The 14,146-nt window shown below is 41.5% G+C and overlaps 1 protein-coding gene across 1 annotated transcript; it reads left to right on the plus strand.

Annotated features, from left to right (window-relative positions):
* The first annotated feature begins 8,496 nt into the window (after positions 1 to 8,496).
* LOC133912577 (uncharacterized) lies at positions 8,497 to 13,132 on the plus strand. Its single transcript, XM_062355394.1, has 5 exons — positions 8,497 to 8,900; positions 9,713 to 10,003; positions 11,588 to 11,692; positions 11,804 to 11,851; positions 12,763 to 13,132. Exons 2-5 carry the CDS (start codon positions 9,737 to 9,739, stop codon positions 13,003 to 13,005), a joined length of 663 nt encoding a protein of 220 aa, XP_062211378.1. The 5' UTR covers positions 8,497 to 8,900; positions 9,713 to 9,736; the 3' UTR covers positions 13,006 to 13,132.
* Positions 13,133 to 14,146: the final 1,014 nt, after the last annotated feature.

Consider the following 14,146-nt stretch of genomic DNA (forward strand, 5'->3'; position numbering starts at 1 on the left):
ATGATTAGGATCGGCACACTAATAAGTAGGTCTTAGTGCGAACCGTACATGCCACCTTTGTTTCCTCATCGTATCATCGCGGTTACAGTGTATTGTAATGTTTTCACCATGTGTTCAATACTATGTTTGTCCTCGTTCCCACCCCATACCCACGTAAAATGCTGCAACTACTAATTATTGATTTTTTCTCCCGTTATTACATAACCTACTCCAAATTTAATTTCTTAATTTTCTTAGACCCCTTCCTTTTTTATTTCTTTAATTACAAAAATAATACATTTTTAGAGGATAAAATGAAAAAAATATTAATTTTACAGGAAAAAATGGCCCTAACCGCCCTCAGAGAGGGCGGCTAGGGCTAACCGCCCCCCTCAGTGCCTAACCGCCCCCTGAGAGGGCGGTTTGCCCCTCTTGCCGCCCTCTGAAGGGGCGGTTAGGCCTACCGCCCTCTCAGGAGGCGGTTAGGACCCCTATTTATTTAAATTTTAACTAAAAAAAATTAAAAAAAAAACTCGATAACCTTCAGCGCTTAGCGAAGGTGCGGCCCATGAGGTAAGCCTACATCCATGCCATCGGCTATTGTGTGCTAAATTCGCAAAAAGATAATGCACTAGCTGGGTCATTACCGTGCGGGGAATGTCCTACCGCTACACCACAACTGCTTGTGTGTCTTGCAATGCGAGTTTTATCCATTTGACTTTATCTTCAATGCATTGTCATCGGCCATTGGGCGCCTGGATGAGAAAGAAGATACGAGGCCGATACGCGACAGAGATGTATCGAGATGAAACGGGGCGTCAGTGGGATCTCATCGCGATCGATGATGCGCAACTAATTCTGTCAATATTTGTCGTGGTGGCGGCTGAGCCAAGGTATAAAGAAACAGCATCGACCACATCCCCCTTTTCTTTCTTCATTGTGACGTAACAAGCCCATAAACTAGGCCAAATTCAGCCCCGTCACTGTTTCGTAATGTATCAACATTTTTACTGGGCCGGAGAGAATTCAGACGACGAGGTGTGGCGCAAACAGCAAATAAAAAAACATTGCTATATTTCAAACGTCTCATTTTTTTAATTTTTTTTTTCAGATGATAGCTGTGAACCGTTGAATACCTTTTAACCACCAATGAATTCCTTGTGCTCGTGATCCTCCATCCTTAGTCGAACTCACGTTCACCCTCACCCACGCCCATCTTCGACGATGATGTCACCGGATCTACTCCCACAGCTCTTGTCGTGCTAACCTGACGCGTCGAGATGCACCCGTCCCACTCCGGCGCCCCTAGGTCCACCTCCTTTGCCGAACCATCCTGCTTCTCCGTATATCCCTTTAAATCCAAGAAGCACACTGACTACTTCAAACCCTCCTCCTCAACTCTAAACCTCACAAGCCTCCATTGTCTTATTCACACTTGTAAAAGCAAGCGTGAAAAAAAATCACCGGGAAAGGCCATTCTATGAGTCCAAAACGACTGTCTGTAGTACATTTCCCAACGGAACACTTGTGGAAATAGGTGGCACACGCACTGTTAGGAAACCTGAAGTTTCACAATCGAATGTGGGTTTGTCTCGATCTTTTGAAAGATTCAATTCTATTTCTTAGGGATTTTTGGTACTATATATAGGGGTAACCCCTTATTGTAAACACAGATGAATAAAGAAGAGAAAGCCTTTCCCTTATATTATGTCTCTTTTTTTGTAATTATTCTCTCGAGTAATCGCTTGACTACGCTCGGTAGCAGCAGTTTCTCAATACGTTATCAGCATAAAGCTCTGCTAGAGACCAAGCTAGTGGAACAAATCTGCACTGCATCGAGCGGGCAGGTCATGGCCTAGCCTATATGCCCTATGCGATACGAATCACTCGCAAGGATTGAAAGGTACGTGATCGTCCGGTACGTTTTCTTAATGCTACTGTTTTTCACAACTAAATAGATTTGTGAATCGTATAGCACGTATCGCATGAACAGCATAGCGCATATACATGAACAGTAGCCCATAGCAATGAACAGTAGAAAAACAGATGTATACCATCGAGTAGTAGATATGGTGGGGCCTGCAACCGCCACCTCGCCGTCAGCCCGGAACAGGCGGCCACCTCACCGCCGGCCTAGAAACTGGCGACTACCCATGCACAAATAAAAAAAAGGTGAAAGGGGGTGCATGGCACATCGCCGGCGGCCTCGCCATCAACCGGAAGCCAGAAACCGTCCTTATACACGATGGCTCGAATGCCACCACCACAAGATTGAAAGAAAGAAAAAAGGGAGGAAAAGCACACTGCCGGCATGAAGCCGGTGGCCTTGTAGCTCCGGCCGCCACCACCGCACCTTGAAGCTGCCGTGCCACCAAATCGTTGCCTGAAGCAGCACCACCGCCGGCATAGAAGTTGCATCGCCGAATCGCTCCACCGCCCGAAGTGGCCGCCACCTCGCTGTTGTGTCCCGCCACCCGCTTCGACCACCAACATGTGCTACTGCCCGAAGCAACCACCACCGGCGATGCGCAAAGCAGCCATAGCGCTACTGCCCCGTAGCGCACGCACACCCGATGTTGCTGTGAAGCCTCTGCAGGCCGCCAGCGCTACCCTGCACCTGCAACTGCCTAGCTTGAAGCGCGCCACCCACCGCCTTCGGTACTGTAGCGTGACACCGTTGTCGCTCGAAGCACGTTGCGCGCTACCCGCCGCTCCTGCATGAGCGTCGCCGGCTGCCGGATTAAATGATGGCTAAGGTTTGCAAACCCTAGCCGCCCCTCTAATAGAAGAGGCCGGTGAGTTGGATGGGCCATGCCGACTAAAAAAGGTTAGCTAGCCGGCCCGATAGAAGGAAATTCCGGTGGAAGAAAAGGAAAGGAAAAGAAAAAAAATATGAATTTTGCATTTAGCCCCCCGAGTTTCCTGTTAATTGAGCGTAGTCCCTATCTTTTGAATTTAGGCTCCTGGTTGTTCTGAAAATTTTTCAGAGGCCCTAATTTTGCAAATTAGACCCCATAGTTTCTGAAAATTACGTGAATTCTTGAATTTTGTGTATAAATCCTAGGACTTTGCAGAAAAACCCCGAGAATACTTTATCCTGTAGAAAAGTACATCTAGAATTTAAATTTTGCAATTGTTATGCAGTATTTATTTCTATGTTATTGTTAATATTTAAATTGCCTACTATGCGTTTAAATTCAGTAATATTCATATACTAGCATATAAAATATTAGAAATTTTACACCAATCCAATTTAGCAACATGATGCAACTTTACTGGTAGTAATACTTGCATCATTTGAATATGAAGATGGTTGGCATCACGAATAAAGAGTTCCTTGAGCTGAGTGCAAATGGCTGCAACTATCTCACTTGAGCGTCAGATGTACGGATTGTACTTGGAGAGATAACAGCTCTGCGCTACCATTAGCCTATGAATAAGTAGTGCAATAGTTCCCACGGAGGATGAGAATGTTCAGACACTTCATTTTTCTCAGCCACCATCTCTTCCCCATTTTGAAGGATGGGTATATGGCAAGGACCAACACTTTGGCTCTATGGGACACACTGTAGGAGCGTTTTGAATGCCTTGTATACCATCAAGCCTCTTGCAGAGCATGGATGTGTCCGGTTCTGCTTTTGTAACTACAAGCATGTCAGAGAGTACAACTCCGCACTGCACCGCATTTGCACAATTCTGTGTCTCTATGGGAAAGAGACCACAGAAGAGGATAAAATTGAGAAGACTCTCTACACTTTCCACGCGAATGCGGCAGAATCTGCATGTAATCACCGTCAATCAAAATACAAGAAGTATTCAGAACTGACTGATGTGTTGCAACTTCATGAAGTTCACGACAAAGTCATAAACAAGAACTTCTAGCCGCAAGGAAAGAGCAGTGGCCTAAGACCTAAGTCATTCACAACTCTTTCATAGTAAGTAAGAACAACAATAAGAAGCGGGAGAAGGGAGGAAGGAAGTGGTGGCAACAAGATCAAGCCTGGTGATGATAATGGCAAGACAATGAAAGAAGTCAAGCCATATGGTGAGTAAAACCAGGATCTGCAAAACACCAAAGCATGTTGTGGAAGCATACCAGAAAAAGAAGAATGAGCAGCCAGAAGCACACCTCACCATTGCAGTGGGGATGGAAGAGGATAAAGTAACCGCAATAGAAAAGGAAACATCTCACATGAAAGTTGATGATGCTCCCACACTGGTAGTAAATACCTCAAATGAAGGATGCAGAGGACTCTAGTTTGTCCTCCTCCACTGCCATAGAATATGCCATGAAGGATGAAGCGGAAAAGAATGCCGTTATAGGAAAAGTGGCCGAATATTTCGCAGACTCTATCTAGAATTAGAGTAATTACCATTTATTTAGTTGCTGAATTTAGAAGGATTGAATGAATAAATGAAATCTCTAGAAGACCAAGCCTAGAGGCAAACAATATTTTTCGGTATTGAATAAAATATGTGTGGCGCCCGTATGGGAAGTGTATTGTAGATAGTGGCACCCATTTTAAGAGAAAAAAAGGTGTATTTTCAGTCTATCTAAAAATAGCTCTAGAAAGTTGATGATTGTCATTGGTAGTTATAAATGTATAGTAGATTCTGGAAGAGCCACAGTCATACTACCTATGAGAACTACTTTGCAAATTGAAGAAGTATTGTTATACCTTGAATCTACAAGAAATCTATTAAGTTTTAAAGATATTCACGATAACGGTTTTCATGTAGAAACTGGTGAAGAAGATGGTAGGGAACACTTACTCATCACTAAGCATGATAGTGAAGTAAAAATACTAGAAAAACTTTCCTTCATGAGCAATGGTTTGTAGTACACTCGCATTAAAGAACCTGAAGTGTTCACTTGTAGTGCAGAATTATTTTCCCTATGGCATTAGGCCACCCTAGTTTTAGAATGATGAGAAACAAGGTCATATCATAAATATGAAGAATTTCCCGAATCAGGAAGACTTTGTATGCCCTGTATGTACTACCGGGAAATTAATAAGAAGACAGTCTACTTTGAAGGTACAAAAAGAAATCCATGCATTCCTAGATTGAATCCAGGGGGATATTTGTGGTCATATTCAGCCACTTTCTGGCTTATTTTGGTACTTTATGGTATTAATAGATGCATTCTCGAAGTGGTTGCATGTATGTCTATTATCTACCCACAACTACACATTTGAAAAGTTAATCTCGCAGATCATGCAGATCAGGAATATTTTTCTTGACCATTGAGTGAAGTCCATTAGAATGGACAACACTGAAGAGTTTACTTCTAAAGTGTTGGATAATTATTACACTGGTATGAACTAAAGTTGAACATTCTGTACCGCATGTCCACACTTAGAATGGACTAGTTGAAGCACTGATAAAAATAATAAAATTCATCACTAGATCTTTGTTGTAGCACTATAATTTGCCTGCTACATGTTAGGGATATGCAGTCTTACATTCAACAGCTCTTACTAATTATAGACCATCCCCCTATAACATCCATTTGACTATACAACTAGTGCAAGGGATAATTCTAAAAATTTCCCATTTATTCAAACCTGGACATATGGTTTATGTGCCAATATCGCCGCCATGACGAACCGCTATGGGACATTTGAGAAAAATTGGAATATATATCGGTTATGAGAGTGCATCCATAATCCGATATTAAGAACTAACAACTGGAAATCTGCATACGGTCTGCTTCGCTGATTGCATTTTGATGAAAATAATTTTCATCATAAGGGGGGAGAAATATACCCTTGGATGAAGAATGTCGGGAAATTACTGGCAGGCTGAATGAATTGCGTTACATGATCCTCGCACTAGTGAAGAAAATGATGAAGTAAAGAAAATTATGGTTTTGCAAAAATTGGCAAACGATCCGCCTGATCATTTTTGTGATTTGAAGAGCGTGACTACGTCGCATGTGCCTGCACGCAAAGCACCGGAGAGGGTGAAAATACCAAAATAAGGTACCCCTCAAAAATAAATAAAGGATAAGCAATTCAGTTTCTCACGTCCCAAATAGCTGGAGACATCTGGCGAAAGTGGAAAATGAGAGCTTACCACAATCGATCACAAAAATGCCCCAAAGGAAAAAGACGGGGAGCTAGTTGAGACCTAGTGATGGTATAGAACATCAAGAAGTAGGCATACCGGATTTGAATCTTCCCATGCAGGCAAAAACCAGCAAAAATGCGTGCACTAAAATAGAAATTGACGCTGGTAAACTAAAGGGGCTTGCTACAAAAGTAAGAAATAATGAAGAAGCACCTAGAAGTGCACCTGAAAGAAATTATGAAGAGCAAGATGAGGAAGCACCTAAAAGTACAACCCATGATTAAATAGCAACAAACTATGTGAATTCAGGGGAATCTTAGAACAGAGCAACCACAATAGTTGATATATACTTCGCAAATAATATTGCCACAGTTCTAGATCATGACCTTGAACCTGCATCGCTCACTGAATATAGAATGAGGTTAGATTGGGAAGATTGGCAGAAGGTAATAACAACTGAACTGTTGTCCCTGAATAAAATAGAGGTTTTTTTTGGTCAGTGTGTCGTATACCTCCCCACATCAAACCATTAGGATACAAGTGAGTTTTTGTTTGTCAGAGGAATGGAAAGAATGAAATTATGAGATACAAAGCACGAATAGTGGTTCAAGGTTTCACTCAACGACCAGACGTTGATTATAAAGAAACCTATTCCCCAGTGATGGGTGAAATTACCTTTAGATATTTAATCTCAATAGCAGTCAATCTGGAGTTGAAAATAAAATTGATGGATGTTGTGACTGCATATCTTTATGGGAGACTTGATTTGAACATTTATATAAAGGTACCTCAAGGAATACCATTGTCGAATCAGGATAGAAGAAATAGACACCTTTATAGCGTATAATTGAAAAAGTCGCTATATGGTTGAAACAGTCATGTCCCAGAATGGATTTTTTGCATATGAAGATGATCTGAATATCACCAGTATAGAAAGAAGATATAGAAGAAACAAGCATGTACTTGAAGTATGAATTTGAAATGAAAGATTTAGGTAAAACTAAATTTTACTTGGGCTTGCAGCTATAGCATATGACAGATAGATTTTTAGTACATCAGTCAAACTACACTCAGAAGGTATTAGAGTGGTTTGGTTTTGACAATCATTTCTCGCTAAAACCCCTATGGTTAGAAGGTCATTGCAAGCAGATCAAGATCCTTATAGACCTAGAGAAGAGGGGAGGAAGTATTGGGACTAGAACTCCTAATTCAGTAAGAGCTCACTCGAAGGCATTGGAAGGGTTTGAAGGAAATTCTACGTTACTTGCAAAGTAGCAAAGATCTGGACTTGATCTATAGAAAGAATCAGAACTTAAGTCTGGTTGATACGCAAATGTTGGGTATATGTTAGAATTGCATACAACGAAATCATAGACTCGCTATGTTTTTCTATGTGGTGGAAGTACAATTTTCTGAAAATCGTCAAAGCAAAGTCGTGTATTGACTTCGATGAACCACTTGAAAATAATAGCTTTATGAAGCCGCAAGGGAATGAGCATGACTTAGAGAAGTACTCAATCATATCCAGCAGTCATGTGATTTGAATACTACTAACACTCCACTATTATCCATGAAAATAATACAGTATGTGTTGCACAAGTGCAATAGGGATATGTGAAAAAATAACTTAACAAAGTATAGCAATCCCAAGTTATTTTATACTCATGAACTGCATAAAATGAATGAAATAAAAGTAATGCATACAAGTCATGTGAAAATCTTATAGATTTGTTCACTAAGTCTCTCCGCACATCTATTTTTGAAAGATGTATTTGTGATATGGAGATGATGAGGCTTAGATAGTTGCACATTTCAGAGTAGAATTTTCACATAATACTGATATGAAGAATTAAATCTTAGTCAAGAAGATTAAGTGCTCAAAGTTAATTATAAAGATTATATGAAGCATTTTGGGTGGATTGTACTCTTTTTCTCTTATATCAATTTTTCCGAAGTTTCTCATGTTAAGATTTTTAATGAGGTAATTCATGTAAGCATATCGCGAGCTATGCACTCTTTCTCTTAATTTTTCACATTAATGTTTTAAGGAGTTTTAATGAGACATATGCATTTGACGAGAAATGTCTAAGGGGGAGTATTATAAAACCTGGAGTTTCACAACTGAATATAGGCCGTTTCGATCTCTTAAAAGATCCGATTATATCTCTTAGAGATTTTGATACTATATATAGGTGTAACCTCTCATTATAAACACAGATAAATAATAAAAAAACCTTTCCTTATATTGTATTTTTTTTTTTTTTTGCGATTGTTTCTCAACACGCACCACATCGAAGCGGAACGGAAACCGCACGAGCGTGACGCATGCATGCAGGTTTCTGGGAACTTGTCCGGCGGCGCTCGGCGAGCCAGCGTTGCAGGCACGCATGGATGGCACCCAACTACCGGCAAGGCGTTTGCGTCCAGGAGAGGCGAGCACGGCACGGCAAAGCAGGGGCGGCGCAGCGGACAAGGCTGACGTCCCGGCGGTGCCGGCGCGCTGCCGTTTCGTCCTCGCCTCTTGCTGATCCCCCGGGCTGCTGGCCTGCCCCGCCCCGCCCCCCAGGCCCCGCTGTCTGAGTGCTGGGTCACTGTCTTGCGGGCCCGGGGTCGCCTCGGCTATGACGTGGACGCGCTTTAATAAGAGGATGGCCGGACGGACGAACTGACCCGGCTCCTCTGCCATCTCTTCCGTCCCCATCTCTCCTCTCCTCTCCCGCCCGCCTCGCCCTCCCCACGAGAGCAAATTATCGCAGGCTTGCAGCGTAGCGAAGCCAACAGCAGGAGCAGGAGGACCGGAGGAGGACTTGGTTTCGTCGCCCCGCTCCGCTCCCGCTCCCGCTCCCAAGGTGAGTGAGGCCTTCAGATGCTCGGATTGGCTGTTCGGGGTGCGAGTGTGCGACTGCTACGTCCGTGTGCAATTCCCGGGCCCTTCGCTCGGTTCTTGCCGCGGGGGGAAACTTATTCGTCCACCGTGTGATTCTTGGCGCGCTTTCGTGGGGTTGGGGGGAATTTTGTGGCCCAAAGGTGGCGACTTTACTTGGATTTTTGTTGGAAGACTTGTTCTTCTGATCCTGTGGTTGCCCCAATCGGGAGCCATGCCTCCTGGGTTCTGAGCCTGGGCGATTTTTGTTGTCTGTACTGTTACTACTGTAGAATACATCAACGATGCGACGCACCGAAGGTAGTTTTCTTTCTTCAGTGTTTCCATGCCTCTTCGGAACTACTCTGGATGAACTTACGGTCCTCTGATTCAGTCAAGAATATGGCAATTTTCTAATTGGTTACTTGCTCATGTTCAGTTGGTTACTTATTCGAGCTTTTACTTTCTTTCTTTAAAACTTCGGGCGACGTCTGCGTCAGTCAGTTTGAGAGTCTCTAGCAGGATGGTTTAGTTGCCCCGGTGGCCTTCTGCCTATCACACATCTGAACAAGTGCACATCATATTTTCTTTATTGTTTCTGCTTAAGAGATGACTTAGGAGTTATGACCACATTACGACTTGCCGTCACATAATGAAATCTTTTAGGCAACGATATTGCTACTCACATGTTTTATGTGTGAATGCATTCATGTTTGGCAGTTGGAACCATCCGCAGTACCTTAACAAACATGTTTTTCCCCTGCAGTACTTTAACTGATATTGGCCACCTCTATCCAGGTTCTCACGCTGTCACGCAAAGGGATGGGTTCGGAGGGGCCTTCTGCCGTGACTGTTCATGTTACTGGGTTTAAGAAGTTTCATGGAGTTGCTGAGAACCCAACCGAGAAAATTGTACGCAATCTCAAAGCGTACATGGAAAAGAGAGGGTTGCCGAAAGGCCTTATACTTGGAAGCTGCACTGTTCTCGAGGCTGCCGGGCAGAGTGCACTTGATCCATTGTATGAATTGTTGGATTCAACTATCATTGACCAAGAATATGGATCACCGAATCAGGAACAAGTAGTTTTGGTAAGTTCTCATCTATACTAGATCATGTATTAATAGAAAAAATCAGTTAACGGAGAAACTCCATAATTCAGCTAATTTGGACTTTGGAATAATGATTTATCAACTTCCTATTTCACATTCTTGAGTTTTTAAAATAAGAGGTAGCATGAAAACACATTGTGAATTTGTCGACATGAACCACACCTAGCATCTTCCATCATGAGGTCAACTGGTTGGATAAACATCCATCGGGAGGATAGCTGGGCAGCGTCGGCTGCTAGGGGAGGGATTAGATCATAGATTAGGAAGATAGAATATTAGAGGAGACTTAGAAGAAAGGCACTAGGAACTGATTGATTTCTCTTACTTGATTACAATGGATGTTGTATAGGAGCCATCCCTAACAATTTAAACTAATCAATCTTATCTGTAATACTAACCAATAGATTCTATCTCTAACCAATCTAATAGGATCCCTAACAACTAAGGCTACCACAGTATGCGCTTTGATACAGCATGCAGCTACTGCTCACGTTCATGAACAGTATTTTAGCACATAACGTCAACATTCTAATTTGTTGTCAATTCCATCTTATCTGTAAGACTAACTAATAAATCTTATGTCTAACCAATCTAATATGATCCCTAACAATAAGGGTGCTACAGTACGCACATTGATACAGCAGCACAGCTACGTTCAAGTTCGTGAACAGTATTTTCAGCACGTAATATCAACATTCTAATTTGTTGTCAATTCCATCTACGAGCATTTTCCTGCAGTGAAAATTGGAATGGTATCTGTTGTACGGAATTTCATTAATCTTGTGGTTTGAAATTTAGTCGTTTGCATAGAAGTTGGTGGTGACTATTCATTTGACTTGGAAGAATATCAAGGAACTGCTGAGTGTTGATTACAGTAACTACCACTAGTTTTGGTTATGTGCTAGGTGCTGGTTAGTATTGTTAACAATCTGCTATGTCCTTCAGTCTCGTTGTATGGAGCTGACACCGAAGGATTTTCCAAATTTCCCATAGTAAAACCCACTTTAGTTGCTCATATTGACTGTTCATTTTGAATTGGAAGAATATCAAGGAACTGCTGAGTGTTGATTACAGTAACTACCACTACTTTTGGACTTTTGGTTATGTGCTAGGCGCTGGTTATTATTATTAACAAGCTGCTATGTCCTTCAGTCTCGTTGTTGTATGGAGCTGACACTAAAGGATTTTCCAAATTTCCCATAGTAAAACCCACTTTAGTTGCTCATATTTGCATTATTCCCAATTTGGAAGTGTGATAATCTGCTTAATTGCGAATTGATTACCCTAATGAACCCTGGGTGTACATATACTTTGCTTTATCAGTTGGAAAAAATATGAATAAAAATCGTGATAGCATATGCATAAAGTGAAGTGATAACAGAACTTGAATGCACGATTGAAACTTATGGGGCCAAATTTTGTACTTGGCTGGATATTATTTAACACTGTCATGTTGAAATAAAACTTAGGATGCAGCAGTGTTCTCAAATTGCTGAATCTGCTTTTGCTTCTTCCATCAGTTTGGTTTAAACCAATTAATTTATGGTCATGGAACGTTTTCAGCTCCATTTTGGAGCGAACAGTGCTTCACCTAGGTTTGCTCTCGAGAATCAAGCTGTTAATGAAGCTACTTTCCAGTGCCCTGATGAGCTAGGGTGGAAACCACAGGTTGCTATCCTTTTACCCTTGCTGTTTTCATGTACAAGCATGTTCTTTGTTTATTTCATGGTATCTGCTTCACTTATTTACATTCAAAATTTTAAACTTTTAACATCGCAGAGGGTCCCTATTGTGTCGTCAGATGGAAGCATCTCACACGCAAGACAGGTATAATTCAACTATTACTTCTAAACCATTATGGGTATGTGTTAAAAGTTTCAACTGGAATCCTCGTGTGTTTCATTATTTTGTCAACTGAGGCTTCATAAATTATGCTCGGTCGGTAACTCGTAGCCACACCAGAGGTCAGACATCAAACTGTTGTCATTTACTTTGTTACCTTGGCATTATTTGTTATGTTTCGTTTGTGACTCCTTGTCCCACCAAAATTTTGGAATGCAACACTAAGTTGCTTATCAGTCCATGCATAGCGAAATTTGGTTGGTCACAAAAAATTATCTAGATTTGGTGAGTTTGACTAATTTTTGTGGTAAAGTATCTTAACACAAATTGTACACCGGGAATTGACCTGTTATTGTTGCCTTGTTACATTTTGGCGTTATGTATGGCTGCTGTAAGCCTGTGACTCAGCAGGTGGGTCAATTTTGGCTGTACATTTGTATCCCACAAGGTGTGCTGTGTGCTTAATACAACTGTCCTATGAATTCTATGTCTGCAAATGTCACTGTATCTGTTAAGTTGAGTACATTAGTTTCATTTTCAAGAGAATGAACCTACATTTGTTTTTATTTTTGCATAAGGTTGCACTCGAATAATTAACTGTTAAACTTTGAGATATCAGGTCAATGTACTACCCCGCATTAACAACTGTTCTAATTCCTCTTCCTTTGGAGGTCTTTAAATGAGGTGGTTTTCCTTGGGAAATATTGGAATTTAGTTCAAATCTGAACTGAATTTTAAGGATTCGGATCCAAATTCTTCCTATCCAAACAAGCCCTCAAATGTTCTCCAGCTTATACACCCAGGATTTTTTTTAATTATCCGTTTGTTTCCTGCTACCTGTTAATTATCTTATCATGTGCATCAGCTAAGTAGATTTTGCTTTCATGAACAAGCAGACTACACTGCCAATGAAGGAAATAAACAAGTCTCTGCAACAGATGGGCTACGATGTAACTCCTTCAGATGATGCTGGTCGTTTTGTATGCAACTATGTTTATTATCACTCTCTTAGATTCGCGGAGAAACATGATATCAAGTCTCTATTCGTTCATTTCCCCCTCTTCTCGGTGATTGATGAGGAAGTCCAGATGCATTTCGTTGCTTCCCTTCTTGAAGTCATTGCTTGCTTGAACTTGTAACAGTAATCTAATTGTAGGTCTACTTCCAATGGTTTACTGCCCCCATTGTATCTGGAAGGGCTGAGTCACAATCCTTTACAAGTGAAGTGAATAAGAATGTACAATAATTCATGACATCATAATAGCAGTCATGGTCCCGATCTTTCAATGAAAGGTGTTATATTCGATTTAGGTGGAGTAGATGTTGGCGATCTGACTACAACAGGCTAGGATATTGCGCCTTAGCAATCGATACACCATCCTCAGAAGTGTTATTGATCTTGTCGGAGCATGATCAACCTGACCATGAAGGTCGTTGTCCCTGCAAGTAACCGAGAACCAGCAAGAACAAGATGAACAAGCAATCTAAATTGCGAATATGAATAGAAGATCTAACCAAGAATCATGAAATTAGGGTTCTGAAGACAAGTAATACGGATGGTTTAGCCAACACACGCGATTACAAAAGGAAGTAGCAATGCTAACTTTCAATATAAATAAAACCCAAACCCTAGAAGAGGGGGTGGCTATCTATTTATAAGCTAGGAGGAGAAAGGGTTCGGCCAAAACAAAAGGAGGTCAAATACAACTCAATTACAAGGCAAGACCCAATTTGATTCAGGCTAGAAGAGGGTTGCGACTTGTTTTGCATATTCCGGACAGCACAGAAAGCATTTGGAGATGAGACCAGATCCGTATGAAAGTAGACTCCGAGAACTTTCCAACAAGTACTCATGGGCCTCCTCCAGCTTCGGAATCAAGGGTTATGGTCGGTTGAATTTGGTGCTGTCTGGAATTCCGAATCCGAATTGATCTTGTGGACAGAAGTGGATTTATGTGCAGTAGCCCTCTGTTTACATTTGTGCTTGTGTGGCTTTTTTCTCAGATTCCTAAGGATAATAAAACCATCACAATAATTTAGTAGCATCCAATCCTTAGAATCATTTGTAGGGGCAACGAGGAACGAGTTCACCTGATAATTAAGTTGACGGGCGTGAGCTTGCATAATCGGTCCTTGAACAGGTGTACCTGATAGGTTGTAATCGAAGCATCAACTTGTGGAACTGGACTTGTTGGATGTCTATCTAAAGGAACCATGGACGTATCCGCATAAGTGATGTCCTCATCATCCCCCTTCTTGCATTTAAGTCGTCCTTGACTC

Source organism: Phragmites australis, chromosome 3 (assembly GCF_958298935.1).
Source record: "Phragmites australis chromosome 3, lpPhrAust1.1, whole genome shotgun sequence".
Lineage (NCBI taxonomy): Eukaryota > Viridiplantae > Streptophyta > Magnoliopsida > Poales > Poaceae > Phragmites > Phragmites australis.

Coding starts and splice junctions, on each gene's coding strand:
- LOC133912577 (XM_062355394.1), top strand. CDS start 9,737: ATGGGTTCGGAGGGGCCTTCTGCCGTGACTGTTCATGTTACTGGGTTT. Junction 11,693..11,803: donor AGCTAGGGTGGAAACCACAG/GTTGCTATCCTT, acceptor TTAACATCGCAG/AGGGTCCCTATTGTGTCGTC. Junction 11,852..12,762: donor GCATCTCACACGCAAGACAG/GTATAATTCAAC, acceptor ATGAACAAGCAG/ACTACACTGCCAATGAAGGA.